This window comes from Phyllopteryx taeniolatus, chromosome 11 (assembly GCF_024500385.1).
Source record: "Phyllopteryx taeniolatus isolate TA_2022b chromosome 11, UOR_Ptae_1.2, whole genome shotgun sequence".
Taxonomy (NCBI): domain Eukaryota; kingdom Metazoa; phylum Chordata; class Actinopteri; order Syngnathiformes; family Syngnathidae; genus Phyllopteryx; species Phyllopteryx taeniolatus.
The window spans coordinates 1,895,183-1,921,297 of NC_084512.1; the positions used below are offsets into that span (position 1 = coordinate 1,895,183).

Consider the following 26,115-nt stretch of genomic DNA (forward strand, 5'->3'; position numbering starts at 1 on the left):
TTTACATTATATTTATTACATCGTAAAAAGTACATCACCTTTCATTTGTATATTATGTACATATTAAATTTATTTGATTTCCTGTTCAAGCCAAACATCAGCTCCAAAACAAAATATATATTTTGTTTCTTTTAAAGAAATCTCTTAAGCGGTTCGTGGTATGAGACCAATTTTCCATGTGTGGGTTGTGATTTTTTTCCAACTCAATAAATAACATAAAACATCACGAAGAGAACCTCAAGGGCCACCCAACGTTAAGGAGACACTGTCCTGTCTTAAGTGACATAACTAGTATACAAGTAGTCAATTTTAGTGTCATCACATGAGAAAATGATGCAAAACAATATCTTTTCAAATCCAGTAAATGCCATGAACCTATATTGCTCAGCAGAATGGAATATATATCTATGGAAATTGAACTCTTTTTGAATTTTCTGAGAAATGTCATTAAAAATATCAACATAGTATTTCTGTCGGCAAATTCTGTTTGAAATCTAAAAGGGGGAACCGCATTCATTCATTGATGAGGTTTGTGGGCCCTAGGATTTAACTGTGTGTGCTACATTGTACACAGGGAGCTATACCAAGCACAAAGAGAAACAACAAAATAACAATACTGCACTCTATATAATTCATCTACACTTTGGAATGTTGATCTGCTGATCCTCTGAAGGACCGAACATGCACACAAACCTTTGATGACATGCTTTAAAACAAAGCTTGTTTTTTGTATGGGGTTTCAAAAGAAAAAAAAGAAGAGGGGGGCGGACCGGTCTCAGCCCAATAAATGAAAAACAATTGAATCTCTGTCCTCGAATTTTTTTACTGCAGTCTGAGCTGATCCCACACGAGTTATTACAAGGCTGCAATGATGCTGAACGTGAATCAACCTGATTTAATTGACATGCAGTGCCTCAAATACTTAACTCTCCTTGCCTGCAATCTTAACCTTAACATGCAACTAAGAGGCACAAAAAGTATTTCATGATGAGGTTTAAATTTGCTCCAGTGAATAACATGTCTTGAAGCACATTGCTTACATGATCAAACATGGAATCTGACAGACTACGTAAGCCTAATGTGGGGAGCATTCACATGAATAATTCCACCACCATATGCAAGTGCATCAATATGTGTATGTGTGGGTATTTAATGATCTAAGCAGCACAGAAAATAGATGGAATTCCTTTTTTTCCTCCCAATATGTTTCGATGCATTAACATTTTTAACGGTTTTTGTATTACTGTATATTTCCTTTTAGATTCTAAGATATTTTACTACAGGACTGTCCAAATACTACTAAATCTTAAATCTGGTTGTCAGAAAGCAAACAATGACTTTAGAGTATAGTCCCTAACATGATTAGGGTCTCCTCATGAGCATTGGGTAAACTCAAGTCACCATGAACATTCCCAGAGTAGAAAATGTACCAACATTATCTAAAGGGAATATGATGACGATTCTTTTTTTTTTACCTTCACAGTGTGGAATGAGTCAAAAATAAACTGTAATCTGCCAGAATTGCCATTATAAGGACATGATCCTCCAATAGACCCTAAGATGACTGGATCAGAGTTCCTGGAGTGAAGTCACAGGTTGAAGAGTGCGTGTTGAGCTGTACCACGAGGGCTGGTGGCGCGCCGTTTTATTAGTGAAGCAACAGAGCTCCTACTGGACCTCGTCAGAGGGGCTCGTAGGTCTGGGACCAGGGAGCAGTGGTACCGGTGATGTGGCCTCGATGAGGGCGGGGTTGAGGATGATTGGCAGGGACATGGGCGGGACCCCCACCTGCAGTGGAGAAGCAAGGGGTTGGATGATGAGAGGTGACTGGCTCAAGGGTGAGGACACTTGACTGTGAGGGGTCTGTGGTGGCACTGGCACGGGGGAAGATGATCGGTCTGGCCCTGAAAGACATTCAACAAAAACATTTGTTAGCCATCAATGCCACAACGCAATTTAATGGCAGCCCTATTTTTTTCCCCCTTGTAGTGCGTACAAGATGACACTAACACTAATTTTTCCTCTGAAATTTTCACAAATTGTAGTTTAAATACTTGTTTGAACGTTTATGTTTTTTTTTTTTTTTTTAAAGTTTTGTTTATGCCTGTCCTCTTCCTGTCAGTCATTTTGGAAATGAGGTCATTGATGGATGCCTGTCAGAAGCAAAGAACAATGACTGAGATTCTTGCTTTGGAACGGGAAACACTAGTGCTAAACACTTTCAAAAGGTTACAAAATATGTACAGGGAAGCTGCAATGGGCTACAGCACATTCAAAAAGTGGGTGTCCAGGATCAAAGGTGAAGAACAAGAGCCTGCTTTGCGTGACCTCCATGATAAGCAAAGGAGCAGCAGACCAGCTTCAGCAGTCAACCCAGGGAATAGTGCTAGGCTCTTACAACCAAATGAAAATGTTTAGTGGTGATTCCTCTTCCAAAACAAGAAATTCAATCACAGCTCTCTGTGACATCATTTGCAAAATGGCTGAAAGCCTACTGAAGCTTGATAGGAGCCACCGCTGGAAGAGGACGACAGTAAAAGTAGGACAAAGCTGAGCAGGATCCAAACCAGGGTTGCAGATGACGAATGCTGTGCTAGCTAGCCAGCCAGTTAGCGAGCTAGAAAAGAGGCCGCTGGACCCGGCCAGCGACGATCCACGGCACCGAGACTGGTGTAAACCAAGCCGGACTCTACCTTTGGCCATGGTAGAGCGCTGGATCCTGCTTAAAGTAAGTCATTGCAAACTAAAAAGACTAACTTTTCCGGAAGGAGACGAGGCAGCCAAAGGCACCAGCGTACCAATTTCTCGATTTCGCCTCAGAAACAGCATTTTCACCCCACAAGTTCAATTCTATTGTTCGAAACCAATAAGCTGTTTGCTCACTGGTGTGTTTGAGGCAGTCTCATTGAATTTTCAATGTTAAGAGTAAAATATGTCGATTCTCAGTCAAAGTTCAACTGAGGCAACTCGACTCTTCTCGGTTGTTGAAGACATTTCACCATAAATCCAAAAGGCTTCTTCAGTTCTAAACCGTAGGTGTGGATGCCACCTACTCAGGTCTGTGGTGGGTCTGTCCCTTAGGGGTAATCAAATGAGGGTTGTTGTTCCCCTGCCTGGTGGAAAAATGACCAGTTAGTGACCACTTTGTCAGGACATTGTTGAAAAAGGACGATTAGTGTTGGCGTAAACTTCTTCCTCTGTTTAGAGAAGGCCTTTCTAGTTGGACACCGATGGCTTCTTTCACACCTCTTTTAAAGCACCTGTCCAAATTCTGGACAAAGATTGTCCCACTCTGTGGAAAAAGTGGCCAGCAGGCAGGTGAACGACCGGTTCTTAGGGAAAGTTGTCATTCACTAGTCATATCCAGCAACAACAACCCGAATTTCATCCCTGGTGATGCTCTGCCAGGCCTCTAACGGAACAGTCTTCAGTTCCTGCTTGTTTGTGTGACATTTTCCTTTCCTTTTGTGTCTTCAGCAAGTGAAATGCATGCTCAACTGGATTCAGGTCAGGTGAGTTTGTTTCAAATCCGTTGTGGTAGTGATGAGAATTGTGTCGATGTCCCAATATTTATGGAGCTAACAGTCAACAGGAGGACTTCACACTTCAAATTTTGAATTGAAGAACATTTTAGATGAAAGGTGAAAGTTCTTAAACAACCAAGAAAAGGAAACTGCCTTGAATAAACCTTGTACCATGTTAAATGTCTAATTTAGTGAGACACTTTGTCTTTGTCTCGTCTTATTGCCCAGTCGTTGGAAAAGCAAGCCTGATTAGAAATAACTCTGTGGGGAACATACAACTGAACTGTACTGTTAAGTGAGAACATGGCATACGAGAGCAGCCCAACTCTGATAGTCAGCCACCAATTGTGCAAGTTCTCCCACTTGAAAAAGATGACAGAGGCCTGTCATTTTCATCATAGGTATACATCACCTAGGAGAGACAACATTAGAAGACAAAATATCCAGAAAATCACTGTCTGATTTTAAAAGAATTTATAAGCAAATTATGCTGTAAAATAAGTATTTGTTCACCTACAAACAAGCAGGATTTCTGGCTCTCACAGACCTGTAACTTCTTCAAGAGGCTCCTCTGTCCTCCACTCGTTACCTGTATTAATGGCACCTGTTTCAACTCGTTATCAGTATAAAAGACACCTGTCCACAACCACAAACAGTCACACTCCAAAACTCCACTATGGCCAAGACCAAAGAGCTGTCAAAGGACACCAGAAACAAAATTGTAGGCCTGCACCAGGCTGGGAAGACTGAATCTGCAATAGGTAAGCAGCTTGGTGTGGGAGCAATTATTAGAAAATGGAAGACATACAAGACCACAGATAATCTCCCTCGATATGGGGCTCCACGCAAGATCTTCCGTCGGGCCACTCTGCCATAAAGCCCCGACTGGTGGAGGGCTGCAGTGATGGTTGACTTTCTAGAACTTTCTCCCATCTCCCGACTGCATCTCTGGAGCTCAGCCACAGTGATCTTTGGGTTCTTCTTTAACTCTCTCACCAAAGCTCTTCTCACCCGATTGCTCAGTTTGACCGGACGGCCAGCTCAAGGAAGGGTTCTGGTCGTCCCAAACGTCTTCCATTTAAGGATTATGGAGGCCACTGTGCTCTTAGGAACCTTAAGTGCAGCGGAATGTATTTTGTAACCTTGGCCAGATCTGTGCCATGCCACAATTCTGTCTCTGAGCTCTTCAGGCAGTTCCTTTGACCTCATGATTCTCAATTGCTCTGACATGCACTGTGAGCTATAAGGTCTTTATATAGACAGGTGTGTGGCTTTCCTAATCAAGTCCAATCAGTATAATCAAACATAGCTGGACTCCAATGGAGGTGGAGAACCATCTCAAGGATGATCAGAAGAAATGGACAGTACCCGAGTTCAATATATGAGTGTCACAGCAAAGGGTCTGAATACTTACGGCTGTGTGATATTTCAGTTTTTCTTTTTTAATAACTCTGCAACAATTAAAAAAAAATTATATCAATATGGGGTGCTGTGTGTACATAGAGAGGAAAAAAAAAGAACAAATGATTTTAGCAAACGGCTGCAATATAACAAAGTGAAATATTTAAGGGGGTTTGTATACTTTCCGTACCCAACTGTATACCCATGATGAAAATGACAGGCCTCTCTCATCTTTTTAAGTGGGAGAACACAATTGGTGGCTGACTAAATACTTTTTTGCCCCACTGTATTCCACTAGAAAACTAACTGAACCCCTCACGAGCGCACAGCCAACAATCACACTTAGTACTTAGTTTGCATGAACATTTAGAAGCTGACTGTCGTAATCTTTCAAGGCACAGCTGCTAGTTTCCAACAGTGACAGTATTAGAGGACCAAGCACCATGAAGTAACATTGAAACTAATGTTCATGTTCAAGTGCTTGGCATATATGGTACTATATGCATGGTAAAACTTACTATAGTTCCAGAAGTATTTTAGACAAGTTCTTGTACTGGATCAGAGATCAATCAATTACATAAAATTAGATTTATTTGAAAATTTATTATTTTTTGTGAGATCACAGTTGAACCATTTGTATGTGGTACCATTGGCATTGGCTGCTTGGATCTCCTGCGGCGATGCTGGCCTGCTGGGAGTTCGAGGCTCTGCAGACGTTACAGGCAGAGACACAGGAGAGGGCGGCTGTTGGAGTGCTGGAACCAGAGAACCCTGTGGTGAGGGAGGCCGGCCTGATGAGGATGGTGCCTGCAACTCTGATGGAGGAGGACTGGGTACTGGTTCTGAAGGAACTAAGGACACAACATACCGAATATGTAGTTAGTTCAATAGAACGCAAAAGGTTCAATAGTTGACAACTCCGTATTCGACCAAAGGTTTGAAGGAGAAAATAGTCCAGACTCCAAACAAGAACCCAGAATTCCAACAAACGCATGGCGAGATGACACGTAACCTGGAATCAGATTATCTCCCTCGTTTTCCAGTCCACAGCCCCTTTCGCACTTGGCCATCTAATCAATTTTTCACTGTGTGTGTAATCATGAATGTCAGCTCTTCTGTTTTGATTCTAAGATGCCAAATTGCAGGCTTCCTACACATTTGAGATTTCAAAATTCCATACTATTTCCAGACCTTAACTTCCAAACTTCTCGTTAACAAAATTGAAATAATTTGTAACATTTCACTAAATAGATGTGAATCATTCTGATTCTTTATAAGACGACATGTTGCCAAATAATGGTTTGTATTTGTCAATTTTTGTGCCAGGAAATGTCTCAGCATTTTTAAACGCCTATTTTTGGTTCTCTTCGCGTTGATTTCCTCCTCCTCTTCTGCGAGTTTATTTAAACCTTACAGAGTTAACTGTTTGTCAGAATCATCTTTATTTGTCAAGTATGTCCAAAAAACACACAAGGAATTTGTCTCCGGTAATTGGAGCCGCTCTAGTACGACAACAGACAGTCAACTGACAGAGAACACTGAGACATAGACATTGACAAAAACAGTCAGTGAGGAAATCACTCATTTTTGTTTTAAATTGGCTAATTTCTGTCCTCAGGGTACTTCACGTTTACTTACCACAAAATCTGACTGTCAGGTTGGTAAATGTTTGCTCATATATTTTAACGGCTATGGGTGCTGCGCATTAATTTGGAACAATGTACGGTCATGTTTTTTTTGACAGGAACTACTTGAGACGTTCAAAGGCTGTACATTATCAGTTGATAATATAGACTGACGGAATTTTCTGAGCCAATCGGAGTCGAGTATTCATAAAGACCATGGTATCATACTGTGTGCTCTCACACAAAAGTAGCTGCGATTCCAAGCATCTTAAAAAAAAAAAAAAAAAACACAGATCGATCTATATTTTTTAGATACTCATTTTTTGTTTGAGAAAATAGAGCTGTTGTAACAGTCTTGGAAACATCAATATTTTTCCATAAAGTAGTTTCCATTTTCCATACTTGCGTAGGAACCCTGGCAGTGTGATAAAGGACTCGTATTTAAAACTTCCGTCAGGGTACAATGCCAAAGACGAAAATGGTAATGAAAATAGAATGACGCCAAAGAAACGTAAAACGGTACTCAGAAGGTTTGTCTTTTCAGTGTGACCATTAAGAACAGTTACCGTAATTTCTCACGTACAATGCGCATTTTCCCCCCAAAAAAATTGTCAAGTCAATAGTGAGCATTATACATAGGCATAGGGGCAAATTGAAAAACATTCACATTTTATAAATGTATGCCACCATCTAGTGGTTATGAAAAAGCTGTACACTTTAATTCAAAAATGCCACCACCACCTCGAGGTTATGAAAAAGGTGTAGTCTACACTTTCATTCCAATATGACAGGGGTACGTATGACTGCATATATGTAGAGTTGTGCTCATAAATTTATATGCCCCGGCAGAAGTTGTGAATTATTTTATTTATTTATTTTTTTAAATATGACTGATGACTGAACAACAACCATCATTAATTTCTTTATCATAATGCTGAACATTATACACGAGAAATTACGGTACTTGTAATTTCTCTTTGCACTTAAAATTACAATTTACATTGAAACCTGTACAACATTTAATAGTATTATGATGGATAAGTTTCGACCCCTGGAACGGAATAATTCTACTTATGTCACAGGTGTCCAACTGGTGGCCCGGGGGCCAGATCCAGCCCGCCACATAATTTATGTGGCCCGCGAAAGCGAATCCAAATTGCTCATTGTGTTCTGGTGTAATACCATTGAGATATTTGAAAGCATTTTTTTGTTATTAATCCCCCTTTGAAAAAAAATGTAAGAGTGGAAAAACATGTTTTTATAGGCTTCTGATTTCAAAACTGGCTATTCATCAATGTGTTGTGTATACTGTATGTAATTACAGGATATGAGGTAATCTTTCATTTATATGGGTTCACAGTTGTAGCGGCCCACCGAGGGAAGTCATAACTACGATGTAGTCCGTGCCAAAAATTAGTTTGACACCCCTGACTTACGTGGTTTGCAATAGAGAAAATGTACGGTAATTAAAATTCATTTAAATTGATTGCTTCTGTAGGATTATATTTTAGAAGTTGAGTCAAGCAGTTGCATGGATGTACATGAAATAAACATGTACCTGGTAAAACAGTCTGTTTAAAGAGCTCCTCTCTCAGGTGAGGCAGGAAGCAGTCGATTCGTTCCCACGTTATTTCCCACAAGTCTGAGTATTTTGTCTTGGAATCTGCACTGCGGAAGATTTCTGCTGTGTCCATCACCAGCAGCATATTCTTTAGAGACTCTGGGATGGCCTCCAACTAGACATACCGACACAGAGGTATGTTGAGTTCCACATTTACACACTCTTAAAAATCGTGTCTGCCAATAAAGCTCTCACCAATAAGTCACTGGATCCTGCATGCATGTACTTGTCCATGAAATCCAGAATGGTGAGCCACAGGGCAGCAAAGGTTGGCAGGGACAACAGTGGTAGGAGGTGTTGAAGAAAAACCTGGAATACGCAGTTTTAAAAAAAATTATAAAAGATTACACGTTAATCAGAAAATAAATCACGCTACAAGCACAATGTAAAAGTACAAGATGAAGTGCTGATGAATAGCGAAAATCCGCGGGGAATTGACGGTCAACCCTAAAAAGGTTTAGCATTGCCCATATATGCCACAAGATGGCAGCAAAGTTGATTTATCCTCTGTTTGTGTAGCATGAACCTTGGATAGGATGGTACAGGCTCTCATTCTGGTCTCCTCCATTCCACCAACATCAGCTGGGCTTATGTTGTTGAGGAGTTTGGTCAGTAATGGAAAAAGCACCTGCGAGGAAATGATTGGTTTGGCTTTTTAATCTATATGGTAATATATATGATAATATATATATATATATATATATATATATATTCAGTCTCCTGAGCAGAGTAAGAATTACCTTATTGAAGCAGGATTCCCATTCTGCAGCATTTAGCGTCTGGAGATCGTGTACAAGCAGAGCCCTCTGGAGGTAGTTGAGAGCCTGCATACGTACTTGCCGTCTGGCATCACAGCACAGCCATGCAATGCCTTAAGAGGTAAACAGTGGAGAAATTGAAGACATAAACCATGGAGGTTTGTCTTCTATGCAAATTGACCTAAATGTCATACAGTGTGAAAGCGGTTTTAAAAAGAGAGCTTTTTGATTCGAGCTTAGACTAGGGTTGGAACAATTCATTTTCCAAAGCGGCCGTGTGAAAAACCAGAACAGTTAACACGCTAACATTCTAACCTCAATTGTGTTCCATATTATTATAATATATTTGTATAAGGCATTAAATTATATTGCTTTAATAAGAGGCTACTTGTGTATATAAGGTATGTTTGCTCATAATTAGGGAATATAAACGAAGCTAAATTCACATAAAAATTATATACAAATGTGACCTGCTCTGGCTAAAGAGTCCGAATGTTGCAAAGGCTTTTTCCGTAACGGACAAAAATAGAGCAGATGATGAATATTTTCCATTCTGAGATTTCTCCCAAAATACCTTCATTAGGCTACAAGTGATTAGTAAACAATGTGCCACATTAATGCCTCTAACGTCATTTCATATATATATTTTTCAAATGCACGTAGCAACCAATAAAAGCCGAAAATGCTCCATAATGTGACCCTCCCTCCAGCAATGAAACCGATTGGAAGTCGCATGGCTGTGGTCTGAGCTCCAGCCAGTAAAAATTTTTCCCTCAGATTCAAACGCCAGAGAAATAAATAAGTTGGAATCGATGTGAATTTCCTACCTCAATGCCATGGGGAAAAAAAATGCGTTCATGGAGAGGGTGCAGCTACTGTGTAATCCCATGAAAACAAATAAACAACAGAGGAAATCAGCTGCTGCCACTGCAGAACAGATATGAATAGGTAGCTGCATGCTTACGGAGACGCTAAGCTAAGGGCGTCAGTCGTCAGCCGAGTCCATGTGTGTGGACAGCAAGAAAACCAAAAGAACAAGGATTCCAACACATTTGTACTATAGGGGTGTCCAAAGTATATACAGCTGCTTGCCCCCCGCCCCTATCTCCCACCTTTTTTTTTTTTTTATTGAATCCAGGTTTCAAATGTTCATAATGTTCATAATCTTTACCCTATTTTCATTTCCTAGTATCATTGGAAATCTTGCTAAACACAGAAACAGACAACATAGAATAATAATGAAATTATTGAAAGCTCAGGGCCCAAGTTTACAAAATAGTAATATGGAAGTCAGGTGATCCCATCCATCCATTTTCTACCGCTTATCCGAGGTCGGGTCGCGGGGGCAGTAGCTTTAGCAGGGACGCCCAAGACTTCCCTCTCCCCAGTCAGGTGATGCATTGTTTAATTTGCCAAAAACCCTATCAATTTTTAGAATACATTTATTGTATCGTTAAGATGCATTCGTAGTTGATAATATAAATTACCATTGGAAGTGACGGAAAATATGAGCCATCATGTCGGCTCAGAGTAACAGCACAAGGTACCTGGACAGCGGAGGGTCCACAAAATGTCGACGAATTGACCAATTTACATCATATTTGTTAGAAGTATAGTAAAATACACAATGCAGACTATCATATGGATTTAAAAAAATGTTACTCACCTAGAACTTTCTGAGGGGGTTTTGTCAACTATAAATTCAGGAAATGTTGTCCCAGAATTGTAATGTTTACTTGTTGTTTAGAAAAATGTCAAGGTGGTGATTAAAACTAGGACACAGTAGTGCTGTATAGTGGTAAGGTGAATAATGTGTGGTTTTTGCATGTTTAATAAAATTAAGTTGAAGAATTTCAAAGTGGCCCTTTCCTCCTTTGGTTTTACTGTATGTGACCCTCAGAGGAAAAAAAAGAAGTTTGGACAACCCCAATGTAATCTGTTTTTTAACGGATGGTAACGAGTATATATAGAAAATATTAATTGTTGGATTATTTGTAATTGTTGGTCGTAATTTATATTTATTAGAATGAAAAAAAAAAAGGTGGGCCGATGCATTGAATGAGATGAGTGCAATGAACTGGCGTGGTGCTGCTATGATGACAGACTGTAGATCAGATGCTGTGATGCTGGGGGACTACTGTCGCAGACTGTGATGATGATGGCTTGGGCGATTAATTGTAAGATTATTATTATTATTTTTTTTTTTTGGGTTGCGGCTGAATCACCATTTTTGGCCTCTTCATCTGGTGAGAGGTCAAACTTTCTCAGCTGTTAAGGGGTTAAAATTTCAGATGCTGTCCTTAACTGCTATTGGAATTTACAACCCCAATTCCAATGAAGTTGGGACGTTGTGTTAAACAAATAAAAACAGAATACAATGATTTGCAAATCATGTTCAACCTATATTCAAGTGGTCTTTCAACAGTTCCTGAAAGTTTGGGGTCAACATATTTTTTCCTAAGGTACTGGTTACTATGGAGTTGCCCACGGTGAGAGGCGCCGAGCAGGTGTGGGTATACTTATTGCCCCCCAGCTCAGTGCCTGTACATTGGGGTTCACAACGGTGGACGAGAAGGTAGCCTCCCTCTGACTTCGGGTGGGGAGACGGTTCCTGATTGTTTGTTTGTGGCTATGCACCAAACGGCAGTTCAGAGTACGAACCCTTTTTGGAGTCCTTGGAGGGGGTTCAATGCTCATGTGGGCAATGACAATGAGACCTGGAAGGGCGTGATTGGGAGAACTCCCCCCCAATCAGAAATCAGAACCTGAGTGGTGATCTGTTATTGGACCTCTGTGCTCATCACGGATTGTCCATAACGAACACCATGTTCAAGCATAAGGGTGTCCACACGTGCATTTGGCACCTGGACACCCTAGGTCGCAGTTCGATGATCGAATTTGTGGTTGTGTCATCGGACTTGCGGCCGCATGTCTTGGACACTTGGGTGAAGAGAGGGGCAGCGCTGTCAACTGATCACCACCTGGTGGGGGAAGATGCCGGTCCGACGTGGCAGGCCCAAACGTATTGTGAGGGTCTGCTGGGAATGTCTGGCACAATCCCTTGTCAGGAGTTTCAACTCCCACCTCCGGCAGACCTTCACCCACGTACTGGGAAGGCGAGGGACATTAAGTCCGAATGGATCATGTTCCGCGCCTCCATTGCCGAGGTGGCCGACCGGAGCTGTGGCTGTAAGGTAGTCGGGGCCTCTCGTGGCGGCAATCCCTGAGATTTGTCCGGAGTTCCTAAAGGCTCTGGATGTTGTGGGGCCGTCCTGGTTCACATGCCTCTGCAGCAGCGCGTGGACATCGGGGACAGTGCCTCTGGATTGGGAGGACTGGGGTGATGGTCCCCCTTTTTGAGAAGGGGGCCGGAGGGTGTGATCCAACTACAGGGATCACACTCCTCAGCCTCCCTAGTAAGGTGTATTCAGGGGTGCTGGAGAGGAGGGTCCGTCGGGATGGTGATTCTCAGATTCAGGAGGAGCAGTGTGGTTTTCCTCCTGGCCATTGAACAGTGGACCAACTCTACACCCTCGGCAGGGTCCTCAAGGGTGCATGGGAGTTCCCAACCAGTCTGCATGTGTTTTGTGGACTTGGAGAAGGCTTTCGACTCTGCCCCCTTTGGGGGGTGCTTCGGGAGTATGGGTTACTGAATCCCCTGATACGGGCCGTTCGGTCCCTGTACGACCAGTGCCAGAATATTGTCCGCATTGCTGGCAGTAAGTCGGACTCGTTTCCAAGGGTTGGACTCCGCAAAGGCTGCCATTTGTCACCGATTCTGTTTATAACTTTTGTGGACAGAATTTCTAGGCACAGCCGAGGCGGAAAGGGGGTCCGGTTTGGTGGCCTCAGTATTGCATCTTTGCTTTTTGCAGATGATGTGGTTCTATTGGTTTCATCAAGCTGTGATCTCCAACTCTCACTGGAGCTGTTCGGAGCTGAGTGTGAAGCGGCTGTGATGAGAATCAGCACCACCAAATCTGAGACCATGGTCCTCAGTCGGAAAAGGGTGGAGTGCCCTCTCCAGGTCAGGGATGAGATCCTGCCCCAAGTGGAGGAGTTCAAGTATCTTGGGGTCTTGTTCACAAGTGAGGGAAGAATGGAACGGGAGATCGACAAGCGGATCAGTCCAGCATCTGCAGTGATGCAAAGTTTGTACTGGTCCGTTGTGGTGAAGAAGGAGCTAAGCCAAAAGGTGAAGTTCTCAATTTACCAGTCCATCTACGTTCCTCACCTATGGTCATGAGCTGTGGGTCGCGACGGAAAGAACAAGATCCCGGATACAAGCGGCCGAAATAAGTTTCCTCCACAGGGTTTCCAGGCTCTCCCTTAGAGATGAGAGGCTTGTTCATCCGGGAGGGGCTCAGAGTAGAGCTGCTGCTCTTTCACATTGAGAGGAGCCAGATGAGGTGGCTCGGGCATCTGATTAGGATGCCTCCTGGACGCCTCGCTGGTGAGGTGTCCCAGGCATGTCCCACCAGGAGGAGACCCCGTGGACGACCCAGGACACGCTGGAGAGACTTTGTCTCTGAGCTGGCCTGGGAACGCCTTGGGATCCCCCCGGAAGAGCTGGAGCTGCGAAATCATTGTCAAGGCAAAAGGAGGTTCCCTCCACCATTTCGTAAAAATTAAAGTTGCAAGCATGATATTGGCAACACTGAAGACAAGTCATTCTCTTGCTCCATTGTACCACCCACACAAGTGCACATTAAAATAAGAGCACTGCATAATTTAGATTTGAATTTTACTTCATAAGACTGCAAAGGCCGGTTAGAGATTGTGTATGGGCCGGTGGTCTGGCTTCGACCAATAATATATGTAAGTTGCCTAATAGCTTTTGCCTTGTATTTCAGGTGTTAAAAGTTAAAACCTGCTCTATTATTCCTGGTATATCTTGTACAATACATCATTTAAGATGAAAAATCTCAATATTATGTGAGGAGCGAACATATGAATATAGTCTGGACAAAGTGACAGGAGCAAACCTTGCAGCAGTGGGCACCAGCAGCTAGTCCACAGTGTCTGGGAGTCAGCTTCGATCTTTTTACCGGCAGCCTCTAGATTGCGCTCTTCTTCTGCCCAAGAGCTGTAGATGCTGGCAGCCCGAGTGTGCAATGTGTGCATCAAGTCTAAAAGCTGAACCGTCACAGACACACAAACATCAGTGAGCATTAAAAAAAAAAAAATAAATAAATAAAAAAATAAATAAATTTAAAAAAAAAACTAAGTCATTTTTTACATACTATATCCAGCCCATCATGATACAAAAATATATGTGCATGCATTTGAGTAATGAGTATGTTAGAAGTTGAATGTCATGCAATGTCTCACGAGGAACACACACAGTGGAAGGAAAAAGTTTGCATGAATTAGTCATAAAATGTCTGATTTTCAGGTAAATCACAAGAATAAAGAAACAGTCTGCTTAAACTCATGCCACACAAACAAGTTTCAATCAAACATTCCCTCTAGTTCCAGATCAGACGTGCACAATGATCAGGACGGATTTTGGACCATTCCTCTTTCCAAAACTGTTGCAGTTCAGCAAGATTCCTGAGATGTCTGATGTGAATAGCTCTCTTGAGGTCATGCCACAGCATCTCAGTCAGGTTGAGGTCAGGACTTTGACTGGGCCACTCCACCTATTTTCTTTTTCTGAAGCCATTCTATTGTGGATTTGGTTCTGTGTTTTGGATCATTGTCTTGTTGCAATACCCATCCTCTTTTGAGCTGTTGGACAGATGGCCTAGCGTTCTTCTGCAAAATATCTTGATAAACTTGTGAATTATTAAACAATTCTAACCTTAAGCCACACCTCCAATCTTATCTTATTGATTGGACAGTTGGACTTCAGTTTGGCTCAGACCTGACTTTGAATAGCGCTTGAAGAATCCGTAGCCTAGTGGTTCACATACTTTTTCCTCCCTGACCTGTGAACCTTCACGTCATTTTAAATCAAAATATAAAAACACAATTATTTGTGTGGTATTAGTTTAAGCAGACTCTGTTTATTCTTGTGAATAAGATGTAGATCAGACCACATTTTATGACCAATTTATGCTGAAATCCAAGAAATTCTAAAGGGTTTTCATACGTTTTACTCCCACTGTATTGTAGACAGTTGGATTTATAGTGCAGGTCCAAGTGCCCAATTGTGGTGTAATGCCTATAGTACATCCAGAAAGTATTCACAGTGCTTTCCTTTCCCCACATTTTGTTATGTTACAGCCTGTTTTCTTTATTTACAAAAACATCCAACACCCTTATCCAAAAACGTGTTTAAATAAATACATAAATACTAAGAAATGACAGGTGTTCATTCACAGCCGTTGCCAAAAAGCTCTGGTGCATGCGGATCATCTTTGAGCTGTTTCTGCAGCTTAATGGCATCAACCAGGTGGTAAATTCAAGTTGTTTGGACATGGTTTGAAAAGGCATAAACCTGGCTAGATGAGTTAATGTGATTGGATTTATATTTACTGAACATATGAAGCAATCTGCATGCACAGACGGCCAAATTGCACAGAATGTGTCAACGTAAGAACACAAAAGTAAAAAAACTACATACTGTTTAGATGGTATGGATTCTTCTCCTATTGATTGGCCACCTGTAATTATTTTCCTTATTTAATGATCAATACCATTATGCTTTCTAAGTAATTTACTAATTATAGCGGGAGTTTTTGATGATTGTGTTGTTTGGGTAGACGTGAGTGTGTATACGTCACTGATAAGGGTATTTCAATTATGTCACGCTTGCATTGACAGGGTAGCTGTTCGTTTATGCCGCAGTCGCACGGGCAGACAGCCGATATGATTTTGACCCACATTTGTAAGAGGTTTGATTCCGATCACATGAATGTTTTTCTCTGCCGCAATACATATCACAATTAAGAGGAAGAGAATTGAAATTCCCTCGACCCATTGTCACTTGAACCATGCAGTGTCAATCCATCACAAGCGTGTACACCATGGAAAATGACCTGGTCGCCAGCCAATGGCAGGGCACATATAGATAATCATGCACACCTATGGGCAATTTAGAGTCTTCAATGAACCTACCATGCATGTTTTTGTAATGTGGAAGGAAACCAGGAGTACCCAGAGAAAACCCATGCAGGCACGGGGAGAACATGCAAACTCCACGCAGGCGAGGCCGAATTTGAACCCAGTTCCTCAGAACTGTGAGGCTGATGTACTAATTAGTCGCCCATCGTGCCGCCTCATTCATACATGACCCCTCAAATTCATGACAGCTGAAAAAAAACAGAAGATTCCTTCTCATGAAAATATGATATGAGCATAAATCATTCCCCAAAAAAAAGCTGTATTGAGCTCAGGTCAGCCTTAGAAAAATATATTGTTCATACTATTATACTGAGTACCCTAATTGCTCGTGTATAATACGCACCCCCAAAGTTGATTTTTACAATGCATGATTTTGCTTCTACCCAGATGATCAAAACATGAAGTATTATCTGTATTTTGTTAGTTTTTTTTCCAAAGAATTATTCTGAAGTTAAGCACTTTATTTGAACACGTAATCCTTTTTTTTAATTTACTTGCTCTTATTTTGAAATTCACAGCCCTACTTTTATTGAGTAACTTCGAAACCACACAGTCGTGCTCATATGTTTGATTACCAAGGCAGAATTTGTAAGATGGGTACAATTCTTTAAAGAAAACATGAAGGACCAGGCGAAACACATTTAATTTTATTTTAACGGGATTCAAATAGCAATAGTCAAGCGTTTCAGAAAAGCATTATCATTAAACAAAACATAACCATAAAGAAATGAATGATGGTTGTTGTTCAGTCATATTTAAAAAAAAAAAAAACAATATTTCACAAATTCTGACAGGGTGTGTAAACAACCACATATATGCAGTCATACCCCTGTCATATTGGAATGAAAGTGAAAGCTACCCTTTTTTTTTATAACCACTAGGCGGCGGTAGCATTTTGGAATGAAAGTGTATATAGTATATATAAATATACACCCTATTGACTTTTGACAATTTTGGGGGGAAAGAAAGCGCATTATACATGAGAAATTAGCGTATTTCTAATAACACATTAAAGAACACTAACAAGACAATATTGGAGTTGCTGTTTTAATTAACAAACACTCACAGCAAAACAAACACTCGACAAAAAGGGTGTAAAAGCCTTCTTATTCTAGATGTCATGGTGCTCAACACGATGGCTTGGAGGACCAGAATGAATAGACAAGGTATTTATATGAAGTTACACCCATCCTTTGGAGTCAAAGGCATAGACCAAATTGCTGGTACCTCACAAATGTCACTGAAATAACTTGGAACTGACAAAAGTAATAAGGAGTCAAATTTACTGAAAATTAGGAAATACAAATGAGGGCATTTTTTTATTTGGTCGAACAGAATTTTATATATATGTAATGAAAGCCTGAACAAAAATGGTGGGACACTTGACCTAATATTTTGTTGCACAACATTTTGAGGCAATCACTGAAGTCAAATTATTTCTAAGTCTGTATGAAACTTGTGCCAATTTGACTAACTGCTCTCGCTATCTCAGGTTCATAAGGGGCCTTTCTCCAGACTCCATGTTTCAGCTCCTTCCACAGATGTCCATTACAAATTCGATCTGGACTCTTAGATGTTCTGGATTGTCTTGGGGTCATTATCCTGTTGGAGGAGCATGACCTGCAGCTGTGTGAAGCTTCATTTTTTATTATGTTTGTACTTTTTATGCTATTATTCTTTCTTTAAAATGTATTGGGAAAAATGGTGGGGTTAAAATAAAAAACAAATACACCAAATAGGTCCCGGAACGGATTAATAGCTTTTCATTTAATTTCATCAGGGAAAATGTAGTAAATTAAAAGTTACGTGCTTGGTCACAAAATAAATTAAACTCATATACCAAGGCACTATCTACTGTATAAATTGTTATGACTATTGTCAGTTTTAGTAGTTCTATCCATGACGATTGTAGGTTTTCCCCCTATCTTTAAAGGAGGGTACCAACAGTTTTGTCCATGTATGCCATCTTTTAAAAAAAAAAAAAAAATGGTGCCTTAAAGCCATTGTGTTTGTTGAACAAGATGCTTTTGGCAAAAGTAGGGTCAATGACATGAGGTAGAATGAAAAAGAAGACTCCTGTACTTACATCCCGACTAACCTGTAATGACACCGTGTGGTAACTTGCTGGGACACCCTCCTCCTCCTCATCATCACTATGGGAACGTGACGGACGTTGGCTGGAAGCCCGGCTTCCGCCTCGTCTTGTGCCATTCCCACCTTCTTTCTCCTTCCCTCCAACCCTCTTCCTCAAACGAGACTTGGAAGAGTCAAACTTATGACTCTTCTTCTTGTCATGGTTGCGGTAACCTGAGGAATGAAACATGCTGTAAGAATGTCACAGTAGAACTTCTAACATTTTGTTGATTTTAAAAAGTTCCTTGCTGCATCGTCAATAATTCATTTTGCTCATGTTTTGTTACTTTTCTTGCTGCTTTGTTTTATAATTAAGCATTAACTAATAGTAACAAGGATAACAATCAGTTGCTTACCCACAAATTTACTTGTATGAAATCTGGGCCTGTTTAGCTGAACACAAAGCTATTATTCTGTTGTATGAATGGTAACAGGTGGCTGCACAGCTAAATTGTACCTTCCCCCATCTAGCGGAAGAGCATTTAATTGTTCTGCTTGTCACAACGATCCATCATTTTTTGTAAATAAATCATTTTTGGACAGATTCAGGAAATTAGGATCATTTCCCAAAGTAAACCTGATGATCTCTGTAAGTCTTTCGAAAGTGGTACTTAGTTCCTTTGTGGCCTACAGGAAGAGTCATTGCTGTTCTCTTGGGGTAATCCACTCCTGGGAAGGTTCACCACTGTTCCATGTTTTCTCCATGTGAGGATAATGGCTCTCCCTATGGTTCCCTGCAATCCTGAAGCTTTAGAAATGGCTTTGTTTACCCTTTCCAGACTGATAGATGTATATTACTTTATTTCTGGACCGTTATGGAATTTCTTTGGATCGTGTCATTTTGTTGCAGCTTTTTCCGATCTTTTGATTTTGTCGGAACAGATTCTGTTTAAGTGAATTCAGCTCTGGAGGTAATCAGGCTTGGGTGTGATCAGTGAAAATTAACCAAAAATTGTGATGAGCCACAATTAAGTCATAATTTAACAAGGGGGGGTAATTTCTTTTTCATACAGGGCCAGGTAAGTGAATTATTATTTTTTCCTTAATAAATGAAATCACCATTTCAAAAACAGCACTTTAAGTTCACTTGGGTTCTATTTGTCTGATATTTACATTTGTTTGATGATCTAAAACAAAGTGGGGGAAAATGCAAACAGGATAAATTTGAGAAGGGGGCCAATACTTTTTCACAGCACTGTCAGTGAAATATGCCTTCCATCAGGACAATTTTAACTGACAACTAAGCCAAGTCGCTCCTTAATATCTTCAGAATGGTATACATGCTCCTTTATTAGAAATTAAATGCTAACGAAAAAAACCTCTTGAGTTATGTGCATTTGTGCAACGAACCTCCATTGAGGCTAGCCTCCACGAATACCCGGATCGCTCGAACACACAGCTCAAAGTTGTCTGGTGTGACATGGGCAGCGTCACGGACAATGAATGACAGTGTTTCTACACACTTGATGAGAGACTTTGTGTCGTGCTGGCCAAGGTCCTGACCCACTGTGAGACTGTACTGGTTGACCAAGGGGTGATTGAGTTGAGATTTGGAGCTTACTGGAGGGGCCTTACTGGTTTCCAAATCCTCTTTTCCAACCTAAAAATGACAGAATATTGGTTAAGGCGAGGGTCTCCAGAGAAAGAATGTCAAAGCATAACCTCATCTGAAACAATTGCGCAGGTACTGACCACCAGCCATCCACTGCTTGCAACATCCACATCTGTTGTGGAGCGAGGGATTCGGGTCTTGCTGTGTTCAGTGTAGACCTCTGAGTCAGACGTGTACCCGCGATCTAAACTCACTTCACTCGGATGGTGGGATGGCAACTCACTGTCTGACTGAGCACCTGGACACGCATGGATAACAGATTGATTGTTTGACATCAAAAGATGAATAGGAGAAGAGATCAATGTTTTTTCACTTATTTTCAGGTATTTACATCTGGATGTGATACACAATTTAAATGATAGCATTATTTCGAATGAACGACCACATTTTAAGTCTAATGCAATGGCATTAGACTTCAAATATCTATAGTACACAATTTAAAAAAAAATAATTGTGATACTTTGTTAAAAATCACTTGCTTGCAATAGCTTCTTTCAGTTCTTTGGAGGGTTACTACCATCAGTCTCCTCTTTAACGAGTAAAAAATGCTCTACAAGGTTTAAGTCTGGGGATTGATTTGACCAGTCTAAAATCATAAACTTCTTGCTCCTGATGAACTCCTTTGTTGTTTTGGCAATTCATATTTTTGCTGCATGACAAAGGATGTCTCAATCTTGGGTAAAATCCTCATGTCAGCCGTCAGCGAATTCACTATGCTCTCCTGGAACAGAGAATATACCGTCTCTACATCTGATTAGATGATGAAATAAGGACAAATGGTGGTCAAGCCACAATGTCTTTATTCTGAAAATGAACAGAAAATATTGCGCCTCTCCACACCAAAACTAAAACATTCAACTCGCGTTTCATTCAAGCCTTCATCCCACACACGCGCAGGGACGCTCCTCTTCCTTCTTGCATTCCCACCACCCCGATTCACTCATCCTTTTATGATTTATGTATTTATTTTTTAAACCGCTCCTGTTCAGTTGCATGGCCTTGCAGAATGGTGGATCTGTATGCGTTTGTCCTCGAACAGTTTTGCTGTGAAACAGGGGAATTTGAAATACTCCCTCTGCTTATTTTTTTATTTTTTAATGATTCTGATGTAGATTGAAAATGCAGCCGGACAGAAAAGGGGTTTTAAGGGACAGACAGAGGGACAAAGTGGACAAGGGAGTGAAAACCACAGCAGAACAATAGTGAGACAGTCTAGACATTTGAACACAAGTAACATTACAATAGTTATATGTAGATTGGGGGGGGTGGACACGCAATAATTAACCAAGAGAAACAGATAAGAGAGGACGGAAAAGGGCAGGACAGGATGTGGGAAAATGAGCAAGGCAGTGCTACTGTCGAGTGGTGCGGTGGGATTCTTTTTTTAGTGTCTAAACACCTCTAAGAACCTGTGAGTTGAAATGTTCATATAATCTGTGTTGTTATAAGTGATTCCAGCACAAGTAATTAACGTCGATAGTGTTTCTTACTTATTAGCAGGTTTTACACGATCAGGATTTTTGGGGCCGATCACAGATCAGCCAGTTTTAAAAAATGATAACCGATCCGATCACAAGATGGAGGAATGTCTATTTAAATGACCTGTTCATTTACCGTATATACCTGTGTACTTAATTGCTCAAAATTTTTTATTTACAATAAATAATGTATATTTGTTCATCTATTTATGCCAGTGAGGCATAGTGACAGAATGAATGGTCTTCTATTAGATGGCAGGAAATAAATACAGTAATTAATGTATCCACGTTTTGTGACATTTTTGTTTTGTTGGTGTGCCGCGAGATTTTTCAATTGTAAAATATGTTCTTTTGGCTCCATAAAGGTTGGAAATCACTGCTCTAGTCACATCGTGTATTCTAATCGGTCAGGTCAAACAAACATGACAGAAATAGTAGATACCAACTTACTGTAATTAAATTATTGTAATTCAATTTATTCACCCACACCGAAACTTTAGAGCATGAGTCGACAGAATGGCGGCATGTATACGTACAACCGTCAGTGCTAGCAGTAGCTTGCTAGATTATATAACGTTTGGTTGCCTGCTTGCGAGCCGTATCATATTCAAAGTACGTGGACATACCTCCAAAAATCCTTAAACGAACGTCCTCTCCTGTCCACCGGTGACCACCAACATACGTTTTTCCCCATTTAGTCCGTATAATACAGTCGGCGCGATCCACTCTTATTGTTGTCGCCACGGTAACGAGTGTATCCGGTCGCATTTGAGTTGACAAGATAAAGCCCAATGATCGTAAAAAAACGGGATGCGGTGGTATCGGAATACAAGATTTTATTTCGGTTAAGTTAATGATTATTTGTTAAAAACAATAACGTTGATCAGTTTGAACATTAAATATTTTGTCTTTGTAGTGTATTCAATTAAATATAGGTTGAACATGATTTGCAAATCATTGTATTCTGTTTTTATTTGTTTAACACAACGTCCCAACTTCATTGGAATTGGGGTTGTAGTATAAATGTAGACTACACAGGCAAATCCCTCATCAACAAAAACACCTGTCAGTCATGTTCCAATTTTTTTGGTTACATGAAAAACATGAAATATGTGCTATCTGCTAAGTTCTGTATCAGATCCAGATGTTAAAATGCCAGGAAATAAAAAAAATGTTGATCTTGTCATATTTCTGTCTAACCCAAATGTATTCATTGAAGAGGAAAAAAAAAAAAAAAAAAAAAGTGATTAGAACAGTTGAGGAGTAAAAGAGTTACAGTGTATACTATGAAATACATGAATCAAAATGTATAGAATCAAAATAAGTTTATTAACTAATAATATCCATGGAAAGTGAGCCGTACACATTTGTAAGAAATCTGAAGTCAGAGAAATATTGGCACCTGTTTCGATGTCTGTGCTGGCAGACGTAAACTGAAAGGAGGCGGGAGGTTTCACTCCAGCACCAATGCATTCAAGCAATGAGAAGAGAGTGTACCAATGGTCTGTGCTATGGATGTTGGCTGCATTGGTCTTTAGCAGTTCATGAAGACCGTAAGCCACCTCTCTACTGACCCGGGACAAAACATGTGGTTTCATCATAAGCAGGAGACGCAGGGAAAGGAGCACCTATATGTGGGGTGAAAAAAACAAAACAAAGATGAGAGGGTTTGAGATCTCTTGGAAGCACAATGAAACACTGTAAATGCAGACAGGTTATTAGAGTTGCCTGCAGGAAAACATTTTCAAGTAACTTAAAACAAATATTAAACACGAATTGTAGGTCTTTTTATTTGAGGGAAAATTACTCAGGGACGCCCTTGTCTGAGTGGCTGCCAAGTTTCAGTGAAAAATATCCTTGTATGGGGATAAGCTCGTACCGATCGAAATTCCAAAGGGTTCTTCATGTCGACACTTCAAAATGTCTGTCTGTCAAAATGTTAGCCGTCTGTCTGATATGTAAACCCTTAGAGGAGAGTGACTACTGTACCTGGGAACTAATATCTTCTCGCCGGAGCAAGCGGATGGCAAGTCGAAGGAGTCCAACGACACCCCTCTCTACCAAGAAACAGCTCTCGTTGGCGTGGACGCAGAGCTGGCAGAGATGGTCACGCACGGTCTGCCACACACACGACACACGGTCTCTACAAGCAGAAATGCGTTTTTAGTGCATGGAAATGTCAAAACAAGAGACTTTTGTCGTGGCGCAACTCCTACCGATTCTCCATAACAATACGCAGTAACATCTCTAAACAAAAGGCGGCATCCTCTTCATCGTAAGTCTCGTCATCGGGGGTGACCGATATCAACGCCTATAGAAGATAACGTAGTTGTTCTTTAATTCGTAATCAATTATTCGTAATCAAATGAAGTGAACTAGACTCCAGAGCAACAACACAAAAAAGATAACTCGAGGTCAGCAGGACATTAAAAAATACCCGTGATTAGGGTTTAAGGCTAAATTTCAACTAACAATAATTACCTTCATTAGTTCCTGTAAAGACTCAAGCTGAAGGAACTTGCTCTCTGTGATCATCATCTCTGGGTCACATTGCTGCAGACAAAGACAATGAATTCAAGTATAGAGTGCACGCCCGCATATTCACGATTCAGTATTTGCAAAGTCGGATACCCGCAGATTATTTATTTTTTTAACCTATCCTGCATTATTTGTGGAAAACCCTGCATAATCACAATTTTGTATACCGTGGGAAAAAGTCCCGAATTTGTTTTGGTGTGTTTTGTGGCAAAATACCCTCTACACTATGTATGTAGTTTAGCTCTGAGATGACTGTTATTAAAATCTACTGCTGCAACAAACAAGGCATCTGGGTCTGTAGTCTGGTGTTTCGCTATGATGTTATGCAGTCGAGCGAAAGCTATACCTGTAATCTTGTTGAGCAATGGTGCAATGAAAACCAGCCAGCATTACCAGAACACTGTAACTCCCTTGGTAGATAAAGAGGTCTGGACTTTGTCCGCAGAGGAGTATTTTCTCCATCACCTGAACCTGCTGCTAAACCATCTTGTTGTCAAGAGACCAGACGTTGGCTAGTTAGCCGTGGTTGTGTGTGTATATACAGCCTTTATCTTAGCATGTAACCCACTTCTCTTGCCCTGTGTCCCCCGACGTCTTGGTTATGTTGACAGACATCTACTTTGTCTACTGGGGTTCGGTGCTTTCAAGGCATTCCGGATAATCCTCAGAAGTGCTCTAGTGCAGTTCACAAATTTGTCGAATGATAGGCCAAGTTGCTGAAAGTAAGCGGGTTGGAGCAGCAAGCTACAGTTGAGGAGGCCCATTTAAGACAGATCGGAGCTTTTCAAATGCCCAAATGAAAAAAGTAACCTTTAACTGTGTGACACAATACTGCCACGTCTTTATTTTGAAGGTCTGATTTACCAGCTACAGGAGGTTTTGCGTCAACGTTGCCCTATTATTGGTGAGCGAATCCGAAGGCTCATTGACTACTCGTTGTGGCCTTGAGTAGTGAATAAAGGTTGCATTGGGGAATATGCCTGGGTGTCTGACTGAACCCTTTCATGCACAATAAAACATGATGCCTTTGAGGTGGTTATATTTGAGATTAACGTCTTGACAGAGTCATGCATTGTAAATTGCATGCACCTTTATGCAGAGGATGGCGGCTTGTTTGGCTTCCTGATTTTCCATAGAAGGTCCTCTTAGTCCAGACTGCTCAGCTCCACTCAGAGTCAGCCAGTTGACAAAACTCAAGACTGCCGACTCCCCACTGACATGATATCGGAAAAGAGAAAAAAAAAATGCTTTATTTTTTAATACCAAATGGCTTGATCGCTTTCTGTTTCAGTAAATGCTTACATTGAAGTTATAGAGATAGTATTTTGTATGAATTATTGATCGTGACACACAAAAAAATAAAACACGACACAAAATATTATTTAAAGTACCCAAAAATGTACTTACCGATGAGAAGGAGTTTCCTCTCTTTGAAGAGAGATTTTTCCATTTGGCTCAAGAAAATCCTCCACCTGAAGTAACACAATTTTGCATAATTGACAGCAGGTGGCAGCACAGACCTCCCAAAAAAAACAAAAAAATGAAAAATTTAATAAAAAAAATAAACAGTGACCGGCCCATAGGTACAGTGGGTACAGAAAGTATTGAGACCCCCTTAAAGTTTTCACTCTGTTATATTGCAGCCATTTGCTAAAATCATTTAAGTTCATTTTTTCCATCATTAATGTACACACAGCACCCCATATTGACAGAAAAAAAAACTGAATTATTGAAATTTTTGCATATTTATGAAAAAAGAAAAACTGAAATATCACACAGCCATAAGTATTCAGACCCTTTGCGGTGACACTCATATATTGAACCCGGGTGCTGTCCATTTCTTCTGATCATCCTTGAGATGGTTCTAGACCTTTATTGGGAGTCCAGCTGAGTTTGATTATACTGATTGGACTTGATTAGGAAAGCCACACACCTGTCTATATAAGACGTTACAGCTCACAGTGGATGTCAGAGCAAATGAGAATCATGAGGTCGATGGATATTTCACACTGGACCTCCAGCAGCTTGGGTTCTGTTCCTCATGGGTCTTAATCCAAACCCTTGGACCTCAATTCTCGAATGAAAGGCACACTATACTTTCATTGGAAAAGAGGAGCTTGGACCACTGGCCAACAGTCCAGTCCTTCTCCTTGGCCCAATTGAGAGACTTCCTACATTGGCTCAGAAGCGGCTTGACCCGAGGAACCCGACAGTTATAGCCCATCTTCTGGATTTGTCTGAATTTGGTGGTTTTTGAAGGTTTGATTCCCACCTCATTCCACTCTTTCTGGATCTCTGCTAGATTCTTGAATCTTGTCTGATTGATAATCCGCTCTTTTGCTGGTGCATCTTCTCCT

At 40.7% G+C, this 26,115-nt stretch overlaps 1 protein-coding gene across 5 annotated transcripts in view; it reads right to left on the minus strand.

The window, feature by feature from the left end:
* The window catches only part of gbf1 (golgi brefeldin A resistant guanine nucleotide exchange factor 1), a 139,193-nt gene continuing 113,078 nt past the window's right edge, over positions 1 to 26,115 (minus strand). For 4 of the 5 annotated variants that reach the window (XM_061790668.1, XM_061790663.1, XM_061790666.1 and 1 more), the window contains 16 exons: positions 25,166 to 25,230; positions 24,848 to 24,971; positions 23,702 to 23,773; positions 23,437 to 23,531; positions 23,210 to 23,363; positions 22,623 to 22,848; positions 19,823 to 19,980; positions 19,481 to 19,730; positions 18,084 to 18,304; positions 13,915 to 14,065; positions 8,912 to 9,042; positions 8,698 to 8,799; positions 8,367 to 8,480; positions 8,109 to 8,286; positions 5,573 to 5,776; positions 1 to 1,904 (listed from right to left, as the gene is read on the minus strand). In XM_061790668.1, the coding sequence (XP_061646652.1) occupies positions 1,669 to 1,904; positions 5,573 to 5,776; positions 8,109 to 8,286; positions 8,367 to 8,480; positions 8,698 to 8,799; positions 8,912 to 9,042; positions 13,915 to 14,065; positions 18,084 to 18,304; positions 19,481 to 19,730; positions 19,823 to 19,980; positions 22,623 to 22,848; positions 23,210 to 23,363; positions 23,437 to 23,531; positions 23,702 to 23,773; positions 24,848 to 24,971; positions 25,166 to 25,230 (2,481 nt within the window). In that variant the 3' untranslated portion in view covers positions 1 to 1,668. The remainder of the gene's footprint in view (positions 1,905 to 5,572; positions 5,777 to 8,108; positions 8,287 to 8,366; positions 8,481 to 8,697; positions 8,800 to 8,911; positions 9,043 to 13,914; positions 14,066 to 18,083; positions 18,305 to 19,480; positions 19,731 to 19,822; positions 19,981 to 22,622; positions 22,849 to 23,209; positions 23,364 to 23,436; positions 23,532 to 23,701; positions 23,774 to 24,847; positions 24,972 to 25,165; positions 25,231 to 26,115) is intronic. The other variant, XM_061790664.1, reaches the window with a different exon arrangement.